The sequence below is a fragment of the Heloderma suspectum genome, chromosome 13 (assembly GCF_057233095.1).
Source record: "Heloderma suspectum isolate Gila_16-S chromosome 13, 16-S_ref, whole genome shotgun sequence".
Taxonomy (NCBI): domain Eukaryota; kingdom Metazoa; phylum Chordata; class Lepidosauria; order Squamata; family Helodermatidae; genus Heloderma; species Heloderma suspectum.
In genome coordinates, this window is record NC_139470.1 from 6638014 (window position 1) to 6651850 (window position 13837).

The window sequence follows — 13837 nt, forward strand, 5'->3', positions numbered from 1 at the left end:
GTGTGCCTACCCCTGCACTAATCACTACAGCACCCTGCCTCTCTTCAAGGTGTTGCAGAACTCAGAGTCAGAGAGACCACGGAGTGAAGGAAAAAGAGTTTATTTAACACACGGGCTTAAGGCTGGAATCACTTCCAAAGAGCCAAAAGCCCCGATTTACATCAGCACATTGTTTTTATAGATATTGTGACACATAGGAAACGACTCCTCCTCTCCCTCCAGTGTGGGGTTGCAGTCCTCAACATTTCTTCTCCTAGCACCATTGTTTATAATACAAGAAATGGGTTATAGAGTAGCCATGATAAGCAGAGAACAGAACAGCAGAGAACAAGATATACAATTATATGACCTTAGCCTTTGTTGACAAGATAAGAAATTCCTGTGTCTCGTCATCTTACAAACATATATTTCAGAGAGCAAGAGCTCAGCAAGAACATGAAGCATGAGGCTGCATGAGGCTACTTAGTCTGACCCCCGATATGGCTGCTACAAAGGTGGCACAAGACTCTCATTGGGGTTTTTGTTTGTTTGCTCCCACGTGCCTGAAACTGGAGCCCTAGAAGCTGCCTTCCCCAGTCTGATACCCTCTAGATATGTCGGACTACAGTTCCCATCACCCCAGCCAGCACGGGTGTTGTAGTCCAACACATCTGGAGGGCACAGGGTGGGAAAGGCTGCCGGACCTGGCACCCTCTGTGCACGCTGGACTAAAAATCCCATAATCCCCAGCCGCGTATGATGGGAATTGTAGTCGAACACATCTGGAGGGCACAGGGTTGGGAAAGGCTGCCAGGCCTGGCGCCCTCCGCGTGTGCTGGACTAGGAATCCCATCATCCCCACCCCGTGGATGATGGGAGTTGTCGTCTAACACATCTGGGGGCACCATACTGGGGAAGCGCCTCCCTGCGCTCTAGCAGGTAACGCCACCCGCGCCCTCCCGACGGCCCTGAACGTTCGGCTGCCCGCACGCCAACAGCCCCGGAATGACCCCTCGCGGCCGCCGTCGCCGCCCCCCCCCCCCAAGCCCACCGCATGATACGACGCGCGGATTGGCTTTGTCAGACCACCGACCGCCTCCTCTCGTGCCCCGTCGCTTCCCATTCCTCCTCCTCGCGCCCAATCAGCGCGCGCCTCGCCGCTGGGCGTCGCCCATTCGCTTCCTCGGATGGCCCTCGACGGCCGCCATAGTTCCCAGCCTGGCCTGTACGTGGCAGCGGGCCCGCCTCTGGCCTATGAGCGAGGGCCCCGTGCCCCGGAAGGGGCGTGGCGCGGACCGGAAGCGCCCTCCCGCCGAGGTCTGTTCGCTTTGCCCGTTGGCAGCTGCAGTCGCTCGCGCGCGGCCGCCTCGCTCCCCTCCGTCCTCTTCCTCCCCTCGCCGCCGCCGCCATGTCGCCGGTGCGGGCGGTGCTGGCGCTGCTGGCCGCGCTCTCGGCCCCGGCGGCCGGCTACTTCGTCAGCATCGATGCGCACGCGGAGGAGTGTTTCCTCGAGCGGGTCCCGTCCGGCACCAAGATGGGGCTGATCTTCGAGGTGGCCGAGGGAGGCTTCCTCGACATCGACGTGGAGGCGAGTCCTTGCGGGAAGGGGAGCGGGCCGCCGGCGGGGAGGAGGAGGAGGCGGGCGGGGGGCTGGACCGCGGGAGGGCGCGGAGCAAAGGGGCGCGGAGGAGGGCCAGGGCTCAGCCCCGCTGGCGTCTCCCCGCCCCGAAGCCCGTGGGACTCTCCCCAGTGGGATACGTGCGGAGAAGAAAGCCGCAGTGCCTCTGATCCAGGTGCACCCTCCTCGCCGGAAGAGCCTTGCTGGGCCAGGGGGAGAGGGCTCTTCGCGCTGGGAGGTGTGAAGAGGAGATCGAAGTGCCCCTGAGCAGGTGCAGAAGATAGCTAGGTCAAAAAGAGGAGGCGGGCTGGGCCACGCTGAAGGGGCCATGTAGCCCAGACCTTCTCTCACGCCCCCACCCACCCCGCAACGTGGAGGCTGAAAGGAGAAGAAGTAGCGCTTTAGTTACTTGGTCTCAGAGCAAGGCAAACTCAGAGGTCTTTGCTTCCTGGTTAGCCACAAATATTTGGACAACGTTATGGGCATGGACTACCCTTAAGTCTCCCAACTATTAGTCGTGAATTAGAAAGCAGGGTGAAAATCTCAAGCCACTTAGGGTGCAATCCTATGCTATGTTTGTAGAGAGAAAATGTCCTTCAACTCCCAGCATACCCCAGCCAGCAGGTGGAAGACTTTTCTTTTCTAAACGTGCAGCACTCTTGAGTACCAAATACTTCTGAGAAGTCCACAGGCAAGGGCAAGGACATTCCTCACAGGCATGCACACAGCGGAGAAAGGCAGCTTCTAGATCAGGGTGCTGTTTCTAGATGGTCTTGAGCTGCTCGTTGAAATACTTGCCACAGGGTAGCTTCTGCAGCAAAAACAACAAAGTCTTGTGGTACCTTAAAGATTAATACCCTTATGGCATAAGCTTTCATGCTTCTGAAGAAATGAGCTGTATGTAGTCCACAAAAGTTTATGCTAGAATAAATGTGTTCATCTGTAAAGTGGCACAAGACTCTTCTTTGAGCTTCTGTGCCCCCACCCCCACATTGTATATAGAGCTTGGCTCTGGCTACTGGAAGGTGGGGATAGTTTGCAACCTAGAAAGGGGGAATCTTGGTACTCTTTATTTTTGTGTATTTATTAGACTCTTGAAGTGGTTTTCCGGCTAAGAGCTCAAGGTAGCATAAGTAAAAGTGTTATAAAACAGGGAAGAGGCTATGCCAGTCATAAAGGCTCCAAGGAAACCATCAAAATGCCTTAGCAGTATGGTGGGGGCAAGAGGGTGGATCTTCAGTTGGAGGAGGCTGGTGAGGGGGGAGAATGAGAAAGGAAGAGTTGAAGTGCGAGAACGAACAGTGAAGAGTTTTGGACTAAGTGCATGAATGGACTTGCGGGTGGGAGGAGAGCTAGCAAAAGTGGAGCCATTTATTGTGGGGAGGAGCTTTGGTAATTGGAAGTGTTTTAAACTTTTAATTGACTCTTCTTAGTAGGATAGAGCAGTTTGAGCAGCCTTCCCCATCCTGGTGCCTTCCAGATAGGTTAATGGGAAGTAATGGGAGTTGAATAGAGACTACCTTTTACCCAGTGGTAATTTATTGTGCTGTGAACATCACTACATGGCAAGCATTTGTACACACTTTATAGCCACCACCCCCTTTTTAGTGCACATAGGATTTTTGCTCCTTTGTGAGTAATCACACAGGATGTGTCTGGTGTCTCCTGACTAGGGGAGGCTGTGTATGAAGTTTTGTCCCAATCCTGCAAACTTCCAGTGCTGTAGAGCCATCACCCCCTTGTCAGGGTGATTCTGGAAGCACTGAATTAAGCCCCTGTACTTCACCCCACACCTCTCCCCTCTCATTGGGGTATTGTGGAAGGTAAAATGGGCTGCTGCGATGTTGTCAATGGGTGAAACAGTGCCACTGCTTGGGTGGGAGGACTGCAGCGGGACAGAAGGCCGGGGGATGACTCAGATTTTGCACAGCCACTTAATAAGCTGTTCACAGTACGTTATTAGCCTGGTCATGTTGCAGGGCATCATGGACTATTTCAAAATTAAGCTACTGTGAGTAGCTTATTAAGCTACCATGGCTTAAAGTGACATCCAAATGCGGCCACTGTGCTGAGCATAGTAAAAGGTTATCTGTATTGACTATGTGTGACATGGAATTGTTGAACGTTGAGATGTTGGGCATAGGTGCTTATAACTTCTCAAAGTATTAATGAAATCTTTCCTTGGGGGCCATTGGAATTCCTTTCCACTGTGGGTTGATTTGTCAAAGTGCCTGGAAGAGAGCCCTCAACTACTGTTGATAGTACTGGAACACCCACAGAGCACCAAGCAAGGTTTGAGTTATTCTATCAGGTCAAGTTACACAATGCCACCTGACTTGTGTTTGTGCCAGCCTTATTGCAGAAAGCCAGCCCAGGGAGGCACTGCGGTCCTGGGTTGCATTACTTTTCAAGTCTTCTCGCAAAACACTCCTCCTTTTAACTATCAGAGCATAATCCCGATTTGTTGAAGTTGTCAGCTGCTCACTTTACGTTTAGACGCAAATGTGTGTTTTAGTTTTTCAAACTAAAAACTTTTTCAAAGTTTTTGATACATAACAGACTTGTTCTCTTAAATGCCCTGTATAACATTCTTTAAAATGTTCAATTCCAAATTGGAAGGACCTCACAGCAGTGAGCAGTCAGGGTGAGAGGTTTTTTCCCTGGGAGTTCTTTTTCTGTGGAGGAGCATTCAAAAATGGGGTCTCCCATTGTATAGCTGCTACAGGGGAGACAAAAGATAGTTTGGGATCTCTTGGTAGATCTCTGGGTGATTTGCAGTATGTCAGCAAGGATTTCTGATTCCCACTTATTTAACAACAGCAGTAATAAAATGAACCTCCCCCCCTTAGCCCCCTAAATTATACTGCTGCAATGAAGAAAGCTCAAGGTAACCAGGAATGGGTGTTTTTTTTTTTGCATGGAGGGACTATGTACTCTGCTCAGTTCTGGTACTCAAAACAAATTCCTGAGCTCAGAGTTCTTTAATTCTAAGTGTGCGACTTCTGTGCCTGGCTGGCTCCAGTTGGTGGATTGTGGGGTTCTAGTAAACAAAGCAGATCCCAGACACCTGAAGTCTGCCCACCCTGGGTGTAATCCATTCTACCTCTTTGTCCTTCTGCTTTATGCATAGACCCATTGCTCCTGCAGTGAAGCAAGCTCATAGGTGGAAGGTGGCAGAACACAGGGAATGTGGTGCAGTGTCCTGGGTAGGCAACCATGGAGAGAAATTCTCCAGTGTCAACTGCAGGATATTTTAATCCAGACTTCTACATCCTGGTGCCCTTAAGATGTGTTGGACTACAAATCCCAGCATCCCCCTGTCAGCATATGTCGTAGTCCAACACATCTGGAGGGCACCAGAATGGAGAACGCTGGCCTAATCAAACACAGAGAAAACCCTTGAGTTCAACACTGCTGGTTCCAGGGAAGTGCAGTTTGACAAATGAATATGAATAAACAACAGATTGTTTGGAAGTTAAATTCAGAAAGTGACTGCTGAGGCAGCACCAAATGCCTGCCGTGATCTGGGTGTGAAACAGCCTGGCCTGGTGGGTTTTTAATTCAGGTGTATGCTGTGTCAGCTATTTACTGCCCAATTCTAGGTATGTTGTTCAGAAAGATGTCCTGCTGAGTCTGCCGGCGTAGAAGATGGGCAAAGAGTAACAGCTTTCCTTTGCCTTTGTTTGCAGATAACAGGGCCTGATAACAAGGGCATCTACAAAGGAGACAGAGAGTCCAGTGGCAAATACACCTTTGCTGCTCACATGGATGGAACATATAAGTTTTGCTTCAGCAACAGAATGTCCACCATGACACCAAAGATAGTGATGTTCACTATTGACATTGGTGAAGCTCCAAAGGGACAAGATATGGAGACAGAAGGTGAGGCCAGATCCAGGAAGCAGCATGTTCTAGTTCACCCACCGCCTGCCTAGAAGTCCTTGCCCGTCCCCTGCACCTTCCCAATATTGTCCTGTGCGTTCCAGTTCATTCTCTCGCTTGGTTTGAAATGCTTCCTGATGCAATTAAATTAGCTCTCTTTGCAACACTGTGGGAATTGATCAGGAAAACATATGGACTACTTAATTGGAGGATCTCTCTCATACAGGGTTGATTTGATTTAAATCAAAGTGATTTAAATCACTTCTCTGAAGGACTCAGTTTTAATGATTTAAATCACAGTCGAAATCACCAGTAAGGAAGATTCTATTTAATCATCATTTTTTAGTAAAAGTACAATATTGTTTAATGTAACCTTAATACATATTCAGAGGTGTAGGTTTCATTAGAAGATAGGTACACAGTGGTGGATACATGCATCATGTTCTGTTTACTTTGGGTTTCATTTTCTATTCCCCTCCCCTATCCATTGCATCTCCTTGTTTAGGTCTACTCCATCTCCCCAAATTCTCTATTCATTGACCTTCTCTATGATTACACTCAGAGAGAGGCAAGGCTTTAGGAGAGAACGAGAGAACATGCACTTCTGTATACCACCTGCACTTCAGAATAGGACTGATCAGGTTATTTCCCATCTCCCTAAACTGCTGTTCACATAGTCATAGGATGTAATTAGAAGTTGTATAATTAGTATTCATGATGATAACTTTGAACTAGGCTCTTTTTTTACTAATCACTTTAAGAAAATTTCGAAATCTGATTTAAATTAAAAAGTCCAATTTAACTTTTAAAAATCTGTTTTTTTAATCATTTATTTTTTATCAACCCTGCTCTCATATGGGTTTGAAAAATGCCAGATTATCTTGTTGCATGAGTGCCTCAAATGTAATGCTGGCTTCTTGGAACTGTACACCATTCTTTAGCTCCCTGCAGAGCTAGCCTCTCAACACTGGTTGATGCCTAAACATTTGAGCCAGGTAGCTGGCGGCCTTCCGCTTCTTCTTATGATCCCTTCGTCCCTCTCTGTTCCTATATATTTGCTAAGCATTCCCAGCTTTGCCCTCATCACTGACTGTAGCTCAGTGGTAGAGCAGCTGCTTTGCATGCAGAAGGTTCCAGGTTCAATCTGTAGCATCTCCAGTTAGGGCTGGAAAAAGCCCTGCCTGAAACCCTGGATTGCCGCTGCCAGTCAGTGTCGACAATACTGGGCTAGATGGACCAAAGGTCTGACTCAGTATAAGGCAGCTTCCTATGTCCCCATTTTGTGCAGTTCCAGAGAGAACACCCTTTTCTCTAACATCTCTGAGCCAGTGAAATGTTATTTGGAAATGGGGTGTTTTATTTAATTTTTATCCCACGTTTCCACCCAAAAATGGCACTCAGGGTGGCTAACAGTAAAATACAGATTAAAAACAAATTCTTAATTAAAACATAACATAAAGGCAAATACATTAAAACAACAATAAAAGAAATAAGCTTTACCCAATCAATTAAATACCCCTTCAGTAACAGGCCAGCTTGTATGCCAAAGGCCTGCTTGAATAAAAATATATTTGCCTGCTGGCAGAAGGAAACCAGAGAGGTGGCCAATCTAGCTCCCCTCGGCAGGGAGTTCCATTGTTATCCTGTTCCTTGCTGCAGCAGCCATTCTTTCCTTCTGCAGTAGCTAGCAGACTTCCCATTGTGCTCTGCAGTCAGGCAGCTTCTTGGGGTGGTGACGCCTTGCCAAGGTGATGCCTTGCTTCCTTGGAGCTGTTAAAGCAACAAGGGCCGTCTCCTCGTACAAGAGCTGGCAACCCTCGCCGTGTCTGTTGGAAAGTGCGAGTTCCTTCCATCTGCAGCAGTGGCAGAAACACCATCCTAGAGAAGTGGCAGGTTGTCCAGTGTGTAACTGGGCTCTGTGCGAGTGACATCGTGTGCCTTCAGGCCTTGAACCTGTGTTCATCTCATGCTTTTCTCTAGGTGGTGGAGATACCTGGGATGGTACGTGTACTGCTTCTAAGAAGTTTTTTAGTCCTCCTGCCTTGCTTCTCATAATTTGCTAATGGCTGCTGGTGTGTGTGCATGTGTGTGTGAGAGAGAGAATTTTTGCTAACATACGTTGATTAGCACAATGGTATCGTAGTCAAATGAAAAAGCCTGAGAGTGAGCAGCTCCTGTCACTTTCAAGGCCTTAAACCACTCGGATCTAGGGATGTCAGAGAATTCCGCAATGGATCTTGGTGAGGCCGAATGTCAGTGCATTCGGCCCCCGAAAACTGTCACGGAACGAAGCCCCCGCCCCCCCAACCCACGAAAGGCGTGCGGGATGAAGTCCCCACCACCCCCAGCCCACAAAAGGCACACGAAACGGAGCACTTACCTGCTCCCATCCGTGCGGCTTTGTAAATGGCGGCTGTCCTGCGGCCGCCATTCGCTTCCTCTTCATAGCCGTGATAGGCTACGTAAGTATTTACATAGCCTATCACGGCTAACGCTGGGACGCAAATGGTGGCGGCTACAACAGCCGCCATTTGCATCCCCGCAGGGCTGCCCGGCAGCCAGATGTCTGGCTGCGGGCGGCCAGAGCCAGCTGGCGGCTCTGCAGCTTGGCCGTGGAGCAGAGCTGGCCAGGCAGGATTCCGGTGGGGAGGGCCGGATCGCCTCCCCCCCCCCCCCCCGCGTCAAGGATTCCAGGAGGAGGGACAGAGCGACTCCCCCCCCCCAGCGGAAACAGAACAGAAGGTAAGTGTTCCGTCCATCCCTACTCGGATCCAAAGAGCTACTGTAGGATTCTCCCGCCCCCCGCCCAGGTGTAAGAGCCGACCCCATCAATGCCAAGCCTGGAGCTAAATCTGCTTTCCTGTTTGGCATTCTGCTTGAGAAATGCATGTTCCAAAGCCTCACTGGGTCAATACCAGTTGCATGGTTTGGATCCTGGCCCTGTGAGGTAGGCTACCCTAAGGAAGTGCAGCCAGCAGCCAGAAAAGATGCAGGCTCCTGCACCCACCCACCGCCATTTCTTCTGTTTCATATATGCCTTGAGTAGACTGTATTGTGCTTGACCCGTCTCCCAGGGTTTTAAGAGATCCTGGTCCCTGCTCCTCCTTTCTGCATCCCGCTGTTCATGGATCCCAGGTGCCAGTGTTGGAGGGAGACAGTAGGCCTGATATGGGCCAGCTGTTAAGGGCTCTTAAGCTAAAGCTTTTTCTCCTCTGACCTTTCACCATCCTAGCATCCATCATCTGGAGTTCCTGCAGTGGTTCAAGCTAGATAGTCTACAAGCCCCGAGCTCACTCTATGATTCTGGGGCTTCTTCCTGTTTTCCCAGCAATTGTGGCCAGTAGCCTGAGTACTCAGCCACAAAACTCGGGTGAACTGAAGTCACTGTCTGGGGATATTTCCTCCCAAGAGGACCATTTAATGCCAATGCGCATGTGTGGGTGTTAGCATGTTTAAAGTGTGCATAAGTTTGGTTTTTACTAATGAGGCACCCATATTGCATTACTTTCGTGATTGTCTTGGTACTGAAGGTTGTGATGCAGGTGTGAGGACTTCCTAGCTTTCCTCATTGTTCTTCTCACTTTATAGCAGTTTCTCTTAATCGAGAAAGAATTTCGCCTCTGTGTGCTGCCTGAACAAGATGGCGATGGAAGTAGTTCATGCCAGGGTTTCCTGAAGTGGGTCAATTAAGCTGCAGGGTGTGAGATGTGTGTGCGCGCGTGTGTGTGTGTAAAAGAGAGGGTCAGGAGGAGACTCTGGAAAAGCTTTTCCTCTCCCTCACAGATATTATACACAACTAGGAAGTAGCCAGGGGTTGGAACAAATACCCAGATAAAGATGTTTTTGTGCCTGTGAAGAAACACAGGCTCTTCCCTCCCCTTCACAAAGATGTCTATTTGCTGGCTGTGAAGACTTAAAATTATGTGGAGTTATAATTGAGTTTTGTATTTGAGCCACCAATATGATCTCTTGTGGTTCTATTGCAGCTCATCAGAACAAGCTAGAAGAGATGATTAATGAATTAGCGGTGGCCATGACAGCTGTCAAGCATGAACAGGAGTACATGGAAGTTCGTGAAAGGATACACCGAGCAAGTAGGTGGCTTTGTTTGGCATGTGTGGTTTCTTTCTCTTAGTAGTAATCAATAATAATACTTCACATTTACATCAGCTTTGTATTTAACAACTTGCCTGGTAGCCATAGACAAGAATTCCATGCAAGCCAATGAGCTGGCCTAGAGGAGCAGGGACGGAGGACTATGTCTCCCATCCACCAGCCTGTTTCGTTTCCATGCCAGCCACGAAAGGGGTGGGGGGGATTCCTGTACAGCCAGCACAAGAATGCAGTGGGTTGCTGATCACACACGCACAGATTTCTCCATCCCTCCTCTGCCCGTCTCCTTGGTCACAGGTAGACCTTTTACAAGCAGACTGAGAGTCTAGCAGCTTGCATTTTTATACTTGTAGCAGAAGAAGAAACGCAGGCTACTAGCTTCTTAGCAGGTTAGTAAATTTTGTTTATTACATTTCTATACCACCCAATAGCTGAAGCTGTCTGGGTGGTTCACAACAATTAAAACCATACAATGCAACATAAGATACATTACAAAAGTTTAAAACTACCGTATAAAATAGAAGTAAAAACCAAAATAAAACCTAACAGCAATGTGAAGATTTAAAATGCAATAACAGATTTAAAACAACAGAAACTGAAAGACTAAAATGCCTGGGAAAATAAGGTCTTCACCTGGCGCTGGAAAGAGTACATCATAGGTGCCAGGCAAGACTCCCTGAGAAACCCATTCCACAACCAGGGTGCCACAACAGAAAAGGCCCTCTTCTTAGTGGCCACCCACCACTTCTTTTGGTGGGGGCTCTCGGAGAAGAACCGCTGAGGATGATCTTAGGGTCCAGGCAGGTGTACAAGGGAGGAGACAGTCTTTCATGTAACCTGGCCCCAAGCTGTTTAGGGCTTTGAATGTTAATACCAGGACTTTGAAGTGGGCCCAGACATGGTCTGGCAGCCAGTGCAGATGGAAAAGTACTGGCATAATATGATCATGTTGGCCAGTCCCTGTTAACAGCCTCACTGCCCTATTTTGGACCAGCTGAAGTTTCTGGGCCATTTTCAAAGGCAGCGTCATGTATGACACATTGCAGTAGTCCAGATGAGAGGTTGCCAGAGCATTGATAACTGTAGCTAGGCTCTCTCTGTCCAGATAAGCTCGTAGTTGATACATTGGCCTAAGCTGATAAAAGGTGCTCTGTGCCACTGAGTCCACCTGTCCAAGTGACAGTGCTGGATCCAAGAGCACCCCCCAAACTATGAACCTGATGCTTTAGGGGGAATGCAGTCTCCTCCACAACAGGTTGATCATTGCTTAGCTGGGCAGATGAACCACCCGCTAACCATACCTCCGTCTTACCTGCACTGAGTCTCACTTTATTGGCCCTCATCTAGTCCATTACCATGCCCAGTCACAGATTCAGAATGGCCACTGCGTCACCTGGATTTGATGAAAAGGAGAGACAGAGCTCAGTGTCATCCATATATTGATGACACCTCAGCCCACACCTCTGGATAACCTCCCCCAGTGGTTTCATGTAGATGTTGAACAGTATGGGGGATAGAATAGAGCCCTATAGAATCCTACAGCATAGCTGCCAAGGCACAAGGCAATAATCCCCCAGCACCACCTTCTGGAATTGGTCATCCAAGTAGGAGCGGAACCACTGCAGTACAGTGCCTCCAACTCCCAACCCAGACAACCTATCCAGAAGGATACCATAGTCGATGGTATCGAAAGCCGCTGTGAGGTCCAAGAAAATCAACAGGGTTGCACTCCCCCGTCCCTCTCTCAGCAAGGGTCATCCCACAGGGTGACCAGGCAATTTCTATTCCAAAACCAGGCCTGAAGCCTGATTGAAATGGGTCTAGATAATCAGTTTTATTCAAGAGTGCCTGTAGTTGACCAATGACTACCCGCTCAAGCCGCTTGCCCAGGAAAGAGATGTTGGCTACTGGCATATAGTTGTTAACATCATCCGGAGGAGTGGCTTAATTGCCGCCTCTTTTAAAATGGCTGGCACCACTCCCTCTCTCAAAGCGGAGTTTACAACCTCCTGGACCCAGTCTGATATCCCCTCCCTATTAGATATAATAAGCCATGAAGGGCAAGGGCCAAGCAAACAAGTGGTCGACCCGACTTGGCCAAGCACCTCATCTGCATCCTCAGGCCTCAACAACTGAAACGCAACCCATAAAATTGAACCAGATGGCAGGAAATACCAGTATCAGCATACAGATATCAAACAAGGCCAGTCAGAATAAAACAGGGCAGTAAAACAGCTGCAAATAGAAAGAAACCAAAACCAGGGAGGCCAAAGTTTTCAAGGTCCCATGAGATGTATATTTTAAATCATAGCACCTTGTCCTGGCATCTGCAGGCAGTGAAGGAAGGGGTCACCCAATTCTCTCAGAAGAGAATTCCCTAGCTTGGGCTTTGTTGCCCAAAAAGCTCTATCCTGCAGACCCACCTGCAGTGGGACACAGAGCAGGGCCTCAGCTGATGTAAGCATGCAGGACAGGCTCGTATGGAAGGAGGTCGTCCTTAAGATCTCTAGGTCCCAAGCTGTTCCGGTTCTGTGTAATTTCTCTGTGTTAATCAAGCTGTCTTTTCTTCCTTTTTTTCACCAGTTAACGACAACACAAATAGCAGAGTGGTCCTCTGGTCATTCTTTGAAGCCCTCGTACTAGTTGCCATGACACTGGGACAAATCTACTATCTGAAGAGGTTTTTTGAAGTCCGGAGAGTCGTTTAATCAAAGTCCATTCCCTCTCCCTTTCCACTGATCCCAGACTCTCCATTCACTGTCTACCAAACAACTTGGTTGCAAAAATCACTTAGTTTTCTTTATCCCTGCGTTCTGAACAATAAGACTTGTGTTTTAAGTTTCTTCTTAGCTTAAAAAAGTTTTTTTTTATATAGGTATTCTCTCTAGTGGAATATGAGCTGAGAGTTGTTCATTGAAATTGGCAGACTTTGTTTCTCACGAGCCAAAGTGAGTTCAACCAAAATTGAGAAAGTTAGTTTTAAATACCGTCGGTCGTCTTAAACTTTTTTTTATTTTTCTCTCTCTCCCCCTCCTTTTTTTTTTTTTTTGTATGAAATACTGCTTTTGTGTAGGGGAAATGGTAGAAGGCTCTAAAAGAAGCTTTTTCATAACACTGTTTAAACTTGTGGGAATACTCCTAACTCTATCAAGGAATTTCCTCTCCACTTTAGATGGGGAGCAATTACGGCATGCACCAGCCATGATTCTAAGAAAATGCGCCAGTATGCCAAGAAAAAAACGGATGCTCTCTCGTTCAGACACACTGAAACCAGCTGTCAGTCCCGTTAGGGTATGGTTAAGTGGCTTCTGTAAGATCCCCAGTACTTTCACTGGAATTACACTGGTTTGTTTTCCCTCCAATTTTTTAAAGTTAGAGATGAAACTGCAACACTGCTCTTGTCACTTAGCTGTGTGGTCTTCATGCACAAACCTGTGAACAGGCAGAAGCTGTTTGTGGGAACTTGGCAAAACACAACCTCTTCCCCTTTTTTGCTTACAGACCCAAAGCTCCTTGGGCGTTTATTGTAGAACTAGTGTTCAGGACGCTGGTTCCTGATGCCAAAGGGTTAACTATTTGGAGGGCGGAGGGAGGTTATTACCATGCTATGCAGCCCATATATATATATATTAAAAAAGCAGCAGCTATGCCGCTGCTGTGGTCACAACAAGACAGGGATTGTAAACACCTTTCCTGTGAGGGAGACTCCTGTGCCTTTTCCATGGGGGAGAGAAATAAAACAAGTGCTGTTTTTTTCCCTGCTGGTGAATCTTCCCAAGAGGCCCTTGCACATTTAATAGCAGCACTGCCTGAAAAAATACTCAATAGGTGCCATTCTCTCTGTAATTGCAACTCCATTATGTACCTGTTGAGTTTCTTTTTGTTGGACTGGTGTTAAAGACACAGGAGCCTCTTTCAAGAAAGGACTTGGCACTCCCAATCAGGCTATCTTGAAGTATATTTTCTGCTTTTTCTCTCTTCAAACACATGTTGACTTCAGTTTTTGTACAAACTATTTTTCTTCTTGCTATCTGGATGATGGGTTAAAAAATCACCGCGTCTGTCTACGGGAGCGGGGTGCTGATCCAAGATTATGTTGTGGCTAATGTATATTGGACTGATGTATATTGGTTGTAATTTTGGGGATGGGTGGGAATGGGTTCTTTTCAAAGGGGGGGCATTCTATCGGTAACACACAAAGAGTTTTGTACCAAATTTAATTTAATTAAAATTTGTTACAAGTTT

The 13837-nt window shown here is 47.8% G+C and overlaps 1 protein-coding gene across 1 annotated transcript; it reads left to right on the forward strand.

Annotated features, from left to right (window-relative positions):
* Nucleotides 1-1293: 1293 nt before the first annotated feature.
* TMED2 (transmembrane p24 trafficking protein 2) lies at nucleotides 1294-13837 on the forward strand. Its single transcript, XM_084819639.1, has 4 exons — nucleotides 1294-1567; nucleotides 5287-5479; nucleotides 9466-9573; nucleotides 12176-13837. Exons 1-4 carry the CDS (start codon nucleotides 1388-1390, stop codon nucleotides 12298-12300), a joined length of 606 nt encoding a protein of 201 aa, XP_084675765.1. The 5' UTR covers nucleotides 1294-1387; the 3' UTR covers nucleotides 12301-13837.

Bases quoted from the DNA above. Each gene is read 5' to 3' on its own strand.
- TMED2 (XM_084819639.1), top strand. From the start codon at position 1,388: ATGTCGCCGGTGCGGGCGGTGCTGGCGCTGCTGGCCGCGCTCTCGGCC. The intron at 5,480-9,465 runs GTGAGGCCAGAT...GTTCTATTGCAG, and splicing joins ACAAGATATGGAGACAGAAG to CTCATCAGAACAAGCTAGAA. The intron at 9,574-12,175 runs GTAGGTGGCTTT...TTTTTTCACCAG, and splicing joins TGAAAGGATACACCGAGCAA to TTAACGACAACACAAATAGC.